Raw genomic sequence first — 9508 nt, forward strand, 5'->3', positions numbered from 1 at the left:
GAATGCAAGGCGGCGGAGGAGGCTGCACAGGCGGCGGGGATAATGACGCTTGATGCCGTTGGGGAGGTGCTGAAGCATGTGAAGGACGAGAAGACTAAGGTTGGAAGTGGACCGGAGCTGTTGAAGAGGGCGGCGGAGCAGACTGTGCTTTCTCTGGAGAAGGCAAAGGAGGCGGAGGCGGAGGCTGAGAAGGCGGCAGCGGCGGCGCAGAAAACCCGGGAAGCAGCAGAGAAGGCAGCAGCGGCGCGGACCTTGGCACAAGATGTTGCCGCAACGGCCAGTGCGCTGCTGCGGCAGCGGGAGAAGGAGGAGGAGAGGCGAAGAGCGAGGGACAGGGGGAAGACTTACGTTGGAAATGAACGCGCCGAGAATGCCATGAGGGTTGCGTGGCTGGAGTGGGTGGAGTGTTGTGTTGCGGTTCTTTTCAATGAAGGAACTGAAGTTGGCAATGGCATTTTTTTTTCCTATACTTTAAGATAGATTATTGTTACGGAAACTGAGATTTTCTGTGTATGAACGGCGATGTCATTTATTTATGTGTGTGTGGGTGGGTGCTATTCACTTCTACTTTTATTTGCACAGCGTTTTGTTGTCGTTTCTTTTTGATTTTGCTTAAATTTTTAAAGTGAAATTCCTTTTAATAAGCATGTGTGAGTGTGATGTATTTCTTTGGTTTTTTTTTTTTTTTGTTGCTGTTCCTTTTTGTACTTTTCGGGTCCTGCACTGCTCCTCACCTTAACTTTGGGCAGCTACCACTGCGCTTGTTGACCTTCTGGATGCCTTTATTTATTGTTTTTTTTTTTTCCTTTTTTTTACTTTTACTCTGAGGAAAATTTTGTGTCATTTTTTTCGAATTATACCTTTTTTTTTTTTTTTGTTTTCAGTGTGTTTTTTATGTATTGCGTTCTGCGGGTGATTTGACTTGTGATCCGGTTTTTTTTCTTTGCTTCTTTTTTTTTTTTCGCCTACAAGAGTGTGCCATACAGAAGACGTTCATGACGCGTAATAGGCCTTTTTTCTCGTTGCTTCTTCTACTCTCCTGCAGCGTAATTGTTGGCGCGAATTCATTAGAAAAGAAAGCGGCAACGCCAGGGAAAGCAGAGGGAGCGCAGCCGCAATCGATCTCACCGTCTTCATCGTCTCCAGGGGATAGGACGGGTGTGCCGCTCAAATTGGAACTGGGGGAACTGAGGGACAAAACATTGCTGACAGCAAAGGATGCTTTTGGCAATACGACAGGGGCGGCATTGCAATGCATGCAGGCCAAGACGGATGTCGAAGAGACCAAGAAATACGCCGAAGAGGCGAAAAAGCTTTTTGATAAGATTGGCAGGGACTATGTGTCAAAAAGTGCTGCTCTGGCGGATGCAGTGAACGCTAGCACCGACGCCGAAGAGGCGCTGAAAAGCTGTGTGGAGGCGGAAAAGGCCGCTGTTGATGCTGATACCGCGGTTTTAGCTGCTCTCCTGGAGGTGCTGCAACATTCCAAGTTTTGGCGAAGGGACACTGCAGTTTCGACTGAAAAATTGGCGAATGTCAGTAAACATTCGGCGAACGCCACAAATGAGGCGCAAAAGGCAGAGATTCAGGCGTCGAAGGCGGCAGAAGCGGCGAAGAGGGCAGCGGAGTCGAAAAAAAAAGCTGCAGCAGCTCTGGATACGGTCAAGGAAGTCGTTGCGATGGCCGAGATGTTGAAGAAAAAGTTTTTTGAGAATGAGAGGCTGCAAAAGGAAAAACATAAGGCTCAATTGGAAGCCGAAAGACGGTTCATTCAGGAAAAGTTAGAGAAAAAGGAGGCGGAGGTCAAAAAGGCACTCAATCGCGCTGCTGCGGCTGATAAACGTGTCGCCGAGTTGGAACGTGCCAGACAAAAGCAGAGCAAAGAGCAGGGGAATGAAGGAAGTGGCCATAGGCGAGTCAGACGCAGTGGGAGTGACAGCAGCAGTCACTATGCGCCTGCATATGAACCACGGCTACTGTTACTGCCTCTGCTTTCTTTCACACTGTTCTGTTTTGTTGCATGGTGCTAGTAGACGCTGGTGCGGTGTCAAGACCTCCCGCTAAAAATAAAATGAGAAAAAGAAAATTAAACTATTAACCGTCTTGCTTTTTTTCTGTTTTTTTTTTTTTATGTTTTTTTTTGTTTATTTTTATGTTTGTCGTTTTATCTTTTTTAGTTCTGTGCGCCCTTTGGAATTGGGATTTTTTTTTTTTTCTATTTTTGAGAGTAATTTTTTTTTTTTTTTTTTGTTGGGAGCTTGTGAAGAGAATGATCGCGGGAGAGCTGGCAAGCCCTAATGAATGTATGCATATGTGTTTATCCTGATAAAACGAATATACACTTCTTTATGATACTTTTCCTATTTTATGAATTTTGCTTTTTGGAATTAAACGCAGCGGCCGAATGTTTCCTCGTGTGTGTCGGCGTGCCGCACGTGTTTGGGCCGTTGTTTTGCGTTGTAACGATCCGCGCAATTCTTTTTTTTTTTTTTCTTTTTTTTTTTTTTTATACCTCCTCACGCACTCACGCACGGTGCGTCTGTGGAGGGAGGAACAAGCGGGAAAAGAAAAAGAAGGAAGATCGAGAGCGCTGAAGATCATAGAGAACAAAGCGGAGAAGAGGAAGAATACTTTTTTCATTTTTGATTTTGTTGAGTGTCCATCAAACATGTCAGGCAGACCGATGACGGCACTGGGGACGCTGATGTCGGCGCCCAGTGATCGGGTGAAGATGGTGGACATGCACCCAAAGGAGCCGTTATTTCTTTGTTCGTTGTACTCTGGCGTGATCAACTTGTGGAATATTGAGACCCAAGTGATGCTCAAGTCATTTGATACAGGCACGGGGCTTCCGGTGCGATGCGTGCGGTTTATTCCCCGGCTTCAGTCATTTGTCTGCGGCACGGATGACATGATGATTCGCGTCTTTAACTACAACACGATGGAGAAGACGAAGACCTTTCAGGCACACGATGATTATATCCGAGGCATTGCTGTGCATGAGCAGCTGCCTATTATTTTAACTTGCTCTGATGACATGACGGTCCGGCAGTGGGACTGGAGCAAAAACTGGGCTCACGTAAACACACACGAAGGTCACTTACATTACGTCATGGGCGTCGTGTTCAATCCGAAGGACCCTTCCACCTTCGCCACAGCCTCGCTAGACTGCACCGTAAAAGTGTGGAGCATCAACAGCCCGGTGCCAAATTTCCAACTTGAGGGACATGAAGATGGCGTGAACTGCGTTGACTATTACCCTGGCGGTGATAAGCCCTACCTGCTTAGCGGTGCCGATGATCAGACTGTGCGTTTGTGGGATTATCAGACAAAAGCCTGCCTACAAGTTTTTTCTTACCACACGGCAAATGTTACTGCAGTTCTTTTCCACCCAAGTCAACCTGTGCTGTTTACACTGGCAGAAGACATGGAGATGAAAATCATCGCCTTCGATACCCACCGCCTTCTTTTAAGTCTTGACCATTCTCGCATGAATCGGGGGTGGTCAATGGCGGCAAGGCGTTATACAAACGTTTTGGTTGTTGGTTACGACGGTGGGACAGTGGTGTACAGAGTGGGTGAGGACAAACCTGTGTACTCGATGGATTCTTCTGGAAAAATTCTTGTAGCCGTTGGAAATGAAGTGACGCGTATTGACGCAAAAACTATTCCGTCAGACGCGGCTGATGGCGATGTTCTTTCTCTCCCTACAAAGGACATGGGCGCTCTCGAGACATCGCCCTCTGCAATTTTGCACGGCCCAAGTGGACAGTTTATTGCTGTGATTGGCGAGAATGACTACACGGTTCTTTCGTCACTTTCTATGCGACCCAAAACGTACGGTACATGTCTTTCTTTTGTGTGGGGCCCCGAGAACGGCTCCTATGCTGTCCTGGAGACTTCCATGACGTTGAAAATTTACAAAAATTTTAGGGAACGTGCGACAATCAGTCTCAGTGAATCAGCGGAGAGATTGTTCAGTGGCCCGCTTCTGGGTGTTTGCACGGCATCCAGTATCACTTTCTATGACTGGACATCATTGAACCTCATTCGTCAAATCGACGAGTGTCCCAAGATGGTACAATGGAATGACGGTGGTGACTTGCTGGCCATAGTCTCTGAGACAGCCTTTTTCACGCTGCGTTTTAGCAGTGAGGCGGTAATGGAGTTCCTTGAGACGCAAGAAAGCACCCCTGAGGAGGGGCTGGAATTTGCCTTCGATGTCGTAGAGGAGGTCGGGGAGAGCGTGAAGGAGGTTCTCTGGGTTGGAGATTGTCTTTTGTTTGTTAATCAGGCGCATCGACTGAATTACTACATTGGTGGCGAGACAAACAGCATTGGGGTGCTTTCACGAAATCAGTATCTTCTTGGTTACTTGCCGAGGGAAAACCGGATTTTATGTATTGACAAGGACAAGAACATCACGAGCTATCTGTTTCGTCTGAAAGTCATTGAGTACATGGCTGCCATTGTCCGTGAGGACTTTTCGACTGCTGAGGAACTTCTTCCCTCCATTGAGATGAGTGAAAGGATGCGAATAGCGCAATTCTTGCAGGCAAAAAACCGCCTTGAAATGGCACTGGAGGTGACCACGGACGATGATCATCGCTTCGATCTGGCGGTGCAGCTGGGAAGAGTGTCCCTGGCAAACGAGATAGCGGAGAGGTCCCCGTCTATGGTTCGCTGGAAGCAGGTGGCTGACCTCGCTCTTGAGAAGGGCATGCTTGAATTGGCCGAGGGAGCTCTGCACAAATGCGGCGATAGCAATGGTCTCTTATTGCTCTATTCCTGCAGAGGTGATATGGACGCAATGTCAAAACTGGGAGACACATGTGTTGCGAATGGAAAGGCAAATGTTGCGTTCACATGCTTCCACCTCACAGGGCGTTACGCGGATAACGTGGAATTGCTGTGCCGTACAGGGAAGGTTGCGGAGGCTGCCTTTTACGCCCGCACATACGCTCACAGCAAGGTGGAAGAGGTGGTAATGAAGTGGAAGGTTGCCGTCGCCCTGTTGCCGCGCGTGCGTGAGGCCATCGCCAGCCCAACGGCGTACCCGAATCTCTTTCCAAACATGAGAACTGTCTTGCCAGCATCACCGCCGCTTTCGCAGGTTGTGGAGAGAACCCCACAACGAAGCGCAGGTGGACATTTGGATCAACAACCCGCTGGAAATAGCCCAGAGGAGGAGGGCAGCGCCGCTTCTGTTGGATCTCCCCAACCGTTTATGCCCCCTACAGTTTCCCGCGGCGACACTTCAGCATTACCTGCCGAGGTGCATGATGAAACGCCTGCCGCGCCACCGCCGTCGTTGGCCAGGGGCACCGAGGCGGGAGCAACGCCGGCTGCTCCTGCATCGACCGACGATTACGATAATGACGCCGAAGGGTGGGCATAGCCGTGGGATTTCCCATGCAATGTGGACTAAGCACACACAATGAAGGGGAAAATTTAAGGGTTTTCTATATATAAAATGTGCGGAAGAATGGGCGCGTAGTCTTGCACATTTTCGGGGGAAAAAAGGAAATGAGAAAGTTAGAAGGAAGCACACGAGACACTGATAGATATATATCCGTACGGATAGATGCCTTTTTTTGTGTCACCTAATAGGAAGAACATCAATATTAACAACAGCAAGGGAAGAAAAAAAAAGAAAAAAAAAGAGAGAAAAATCACTCTTTATTTAGTTGTTATGTGCGGATCTGTGGAGACAGAAAAGGAAGAAGGAGAGTTGTGGTGGTGGGATAGTTGATTGTTTTTTTTTTCTTGTGTGTGTTTGTATACATGCGTTGGTGCATGGTGTTTTTTTTATATTTGCCACGGTGTTTGTTCTTGTTGCTTTTTCTTTCTTTCTTCTTTGCCTTTTCTATTTGATTAGGCCCTGTGAATAGCACTTTGTGCATGTTATTTAAATTTCGGTGCGTGGCTGCGGTGACGGGCTTTTTTTGTCGAAATCTGCACCACACGACAATGCCGTATTTATTCCCGCGCCTTGCAGGTGACTGGACGTGCGCCTGCGGGTTTTCAAATTTTGCGTCCAGGGCGGTGTGCTTTCAGTGTCACAGGTCGAAGTTGGTGCTTCCTCGCGACGTTAATGAGCCACGGGCAGCGATGGAAGCGCAACAGAGCAGCTTTAGGAGGGGTGACTGGATGTGTGCCTGCGGGGCGCACAACTTTGCGTGGAGGGATCGCTGTCTGTCTTGCGAGGCACCGCGGAAGGCAAGTGATAAACAGAGACAAGGGAGCGGCCAGCGACTACTTCCCGGCGACTGGATATGTGAGAAGTGCAAAACGCATAACTTTCGCGTGCGCAATGAATGTATGCAGTGCGGCTGGAAGCCTGCCGTTGTGAATCCCGCCGGCACAACCAGCCCCCGCGCAGACAGTAGCGCCAAGCAGGCACCGTGGACTTGTTTGACGTGTCACACCGTCAACGAGAAAAAGACTACATCCTGTGAGGTTTGCGGTAGCATAAACGGAGCCGTCGAAGCTCCCTCGAGACCGGCCGCCGTGTCTGCACGGCGTGACGACTGGCACTGTGATCAGTGTGGATTTCTTAACTTTTCTTCACGGGCACGCTGCAAGAATTGCGGAACGTTATCTGCGACAGCGAGCGGTGCCACTGACCCCTCACTGTGGATTTGCGGGTGTGGATACAAGAATTTCAGGGACCGTGAGTCATGTCGCGATTGCGGGGCTTTGAAGTCGTCACAGCCGTAGGGAAATTGCGGTCGAGAACCGCCTCCTTCACATTGTCCATTCAGTACCAGAGTTGTCGCGGGTAAAAGACGCCAACACACATGCATACATTACACACGTATACCTTTATTGCTTTCTTTACTTCTCATACTTATTTTTTTGCTGTGTTTATATGTACATCTATATATATATATATATATATATATATATCATTGCCATGTGGCACGCAAATCTCTTTTTTTTCTTTTTTTATTGTTCCCAATAAAAAAACAAAAAAAAAATGTAAATTGTCAATAGTCTCCATGCCGTCGTTTTTTCCTTCTATGCCTCCCTGCGATAGAGCGGCGATGCTGACGGTTTGCGAGGCGCGACGACAGTACCTTGCCGCTCATGTCACGCAGTTATACGCCAATACCAACCCGGCCGAGCTCTGGAGCAGCATTGTGAAGTACAGAGAGCGAAACAGCACCGAGTTGCTCGATACAGTAAATTCTTACGATGAGCTACGGTTATCCTACAGTGGGTATAGGAAGGTCGTGTACAGCCTTGTTTTTCGCGTTTCGCCTGAGGAGGAAAAACAGGCGTCTGTAGAGGAGCGAGAGTCCCGCAAAAAGCTTTACTTTAACCACCCCTTTCTTTCACCGGCAACTTTCCTCGCTTTCCCACGAGCCGAGGACGGAACGATTCCCGCTGTTCCCATGTATGCCTTTGCCGCGAAGCGTCTTCTGCTATACAGAATGCGGGTGGAACTGGAGTTGGTGGCAAGAGTTTTACCGCCATCTCTTCAAGATCCCACCACGAGGGTTACCCATCGTTTGTTGTGTCCCCCGAGTTCGTCTTCGCCACTTTCAAACGGGCTTACACAGGAGGATATTGAGGCGTTTTTATACGATTTGCTTCCCAACTTGCGGCTGGTTCGCGATATGCCGCCCTGGATGCAGCCGTACTATCTTTGCCATGCCTCTAGGAAGTTTATGTTCATGTGTGACGCAAGACGCACGGGAGCGATATCTATTGAAAGCATGATGAAAAGCGATGTCTTCTCGGAACTTTTAAGGGTGTTTGAGAGTGATGCGAACGATGCCATTGTGGTCTTCACAAAAGGGTGTACAGTTGACGTGGCTGCGTCACTCGTGACTGCCGATGCGGCGGAGGATGACACGATTCCGGCCCTTGTGCTTTTCCATGAGGGAGAGGGTAATAACCAAGACGACATGTATATTGTGAAGACGTTGACAGATGGCGTAGTTTTGGAAGTCCGACGCGGCCAGTTGTACTGGAACTCTGGATCAACGGAATTTCTTCAACCAGACGTACTTTGCATGGACAACTGGTTTTCCCTGGCACTTATGGCTCGCATTTACGAGCACTTTACGAGTCTAGACATTGACGGTGATGGTGTCCTCACGGTGGATGAGCTTTCCCGCTATAGTGACGGCAGCTTCACGCGGCTGGTGATTGAGCGAGCCTTTGAGTGCCACGTTCCACACAGCGGCAAGCGACACATTATGGATTACAAGACCTACTTGGACTTTGTCATTGCGACAGAGCACGCCGCGACTCTCCCTGCGATGAAATACATTTGGAGCATACTTGATCTTGAGGAGAACAGGAAGTTTGTGACGGTTGAAACGCTGCGGTGCTTCTGCAAAGCGATTGCAAACGAACTTATTGCAAACGGCCTCATGACAGACATTTCTGCGCAGTCGATTCTTTCAGAGGTGATAGACATGATTAATCCAAAGTGGCATGAATGGGTCGAGCTGGATGATATCGTGCGTTCAGGCCATCAGGCGACGGTCCTTCCAATATTGCTGAGCTATCGCAACTTCTACGCATACGATTGCCGCGAACAGACAGCCGCCGCGGCCAATGACGAGTACGCATGAGGTGCGTAATGCATTTGTTCTGTGAGTTTTCTCCATTACGCCGTAATGGAAACAGACGCGCGAAAAAGACGAGGGATGCAGAAAAAAAGAGAGGGGCAAAAAGGAGTAAGAGACACAGCGACAAGAGGTTTACATTGGGACAAACGAGTGAAACCAATATTTGTGTTAACCATCTCTTTCTTGTTTGTTTTTTTAATTATTATTGTTGTTTTCCACTTCTAACAAAAAACCGAAAAAAAAACAAAAACAAGAAACAAAAAAAAAAATTCTTCTTCCATTTATTTCACATACACAAGGGCAGGGTGCAGGCACAGACGGACAGACACAAGCACGCGCCTCGGTACATTGAGAATGGTGAACTACCCGAAGAAGAAGACGATGTATTGCCCGGACGCGCGTTGCAAGGCGCATAAGAGCTTTAAGGTTGTGCAGTACAAGGCTGGCAAGGCACGTCTTTATGCGCGCGGCAAACGGCGTTACGACCGCAAACAGTCCGGTTATGGCGGTCAGACGAAGCCCATTTTCCACAAGAAGGCCAAGACGACAAAGAAGATTGTCCTGAAGCTCCAATGCTCCAACTGCAAGTCCATCATTCAAAACGTGCTCAAGCGCACGAAGCACTTTGAGCTGAATGACAAGAAGAAGACTGGCAACAAGGACCCCACGTGGTAGTCTCTACCACTTGTTTTCTTTTGTTGTTTTCTCTCTTTTCCTTTTTTTTTTTCTTTTTTTTTATATTTATATTTTTATTTGTATTGGGATTTTGGTTGCCATTCTTTTTGTCTCGTGTAGTGCTTTCTGTTTTTTATTTTATTTTATTTTTACTTGTGATTGCTTTTTTTTTTTCCTCCGAATTGACAGTTGCAAAACGCATTAATTTCAACCTCTAACAGCAGTCGCACGAACGTCCACGAACCCAA

General features: G+C 48.0%; 4 protein-coding genes and 1 pseudogene across 4 annotated transcripts, besides 10 other annotated features; all 5 read left to right on the top strand.

Moving 5' to 3' along the window:
- Positions 1-2030, top strand: Tc00.1047053506815.20 (annotated as a pseudogene; the record flags this gene model as incomplete).
- Positions 1-9508: a sequence feature (heterozygous, non-Esmeraldo-like haplotype).
- Positions 782-894: a sequence feature (T-rich).
- Positions 2108-2152: a microsatellite.
- Positions 2203-2252: a microsatellite.
- Positions 2254-2395: a mobile genetic element.
- Positions 2476-2508: a microsatellite.
- Positions 2684-5398, top strand: Tc00.1047053506815.30 (beta prime COP protein, putative; the record flags this gene model as incomplete). Its single annotated transcript, XM_800939.1, has 1 exon — positions 2684-5398. One exon carries the CDS (start codon positions 2684-2686, stop codon positions 5396-5398), a length of 2715 nt encoding a protein of 904 aa, XP_806032.1.
- Positions 5636-5672: a sequence feature (A-rich).
- Positions 5902-6720, top strand: Tc00.1047053506815.40 (hypothetical protein, conserved; the record flags this gene model as incomplete). The annotated part of the gene is made up of 1 exon (XM_800940.1): positions 5902-6720. One exon carries the CDS (start codon positions 5902-5904, stop codon positions 6718-6720), a length of 819 nt encoding a protein of 272 aa, XP_806033.1.
- Positions 6869-6909: a microsatellite.
- Positions 7002-8588, top strand: Tc00.1047053506815.50 (hypothetical protein, conserved; the record flags this gene model as incomplete). The annotated part of the gene is made up of 1 exon (XM_800941.1): positions 7002-8588. One exon carries the CDS (start codon positions 7002-7004, stop codon positions 8586-8588), a length of 1587 nt encoding a protein of 528 aa, XP_806034.1.
- Positions 8813-8854: a microsatellite.
- Positions 8940-9260, top strand: Tc00.1047053506815.60 (60S ribosomal protein L44, putative; the record flags this gene model as incomplete). Its single annotated transcript, XM_800942.1, has 1 exon — positions 8940-9260. One exon carries the CDS (start codon positions 8940-8942, stop codon positions 9258-9260), a length of 321 nt encoding a protein of 106 aa, XP_806035.1.
- Positions 9274-9434: a sequence feature (T-rich).

Source organism: Trypanosoma cruzi, genomic scaffold (assembly GCF_000209065.1).
Source record: "Trypanosoma cruzi strain CL Brener 1047053516749 genomic scaffold, whole genome shotgun sequence".
Lineage (NCBI taxonomy): Eukaryota > Euglenozoa > Kinetoplastea > Trypanosomatida > Trypanosomatidae > Trypanosoma > Trypanosoma cruzi.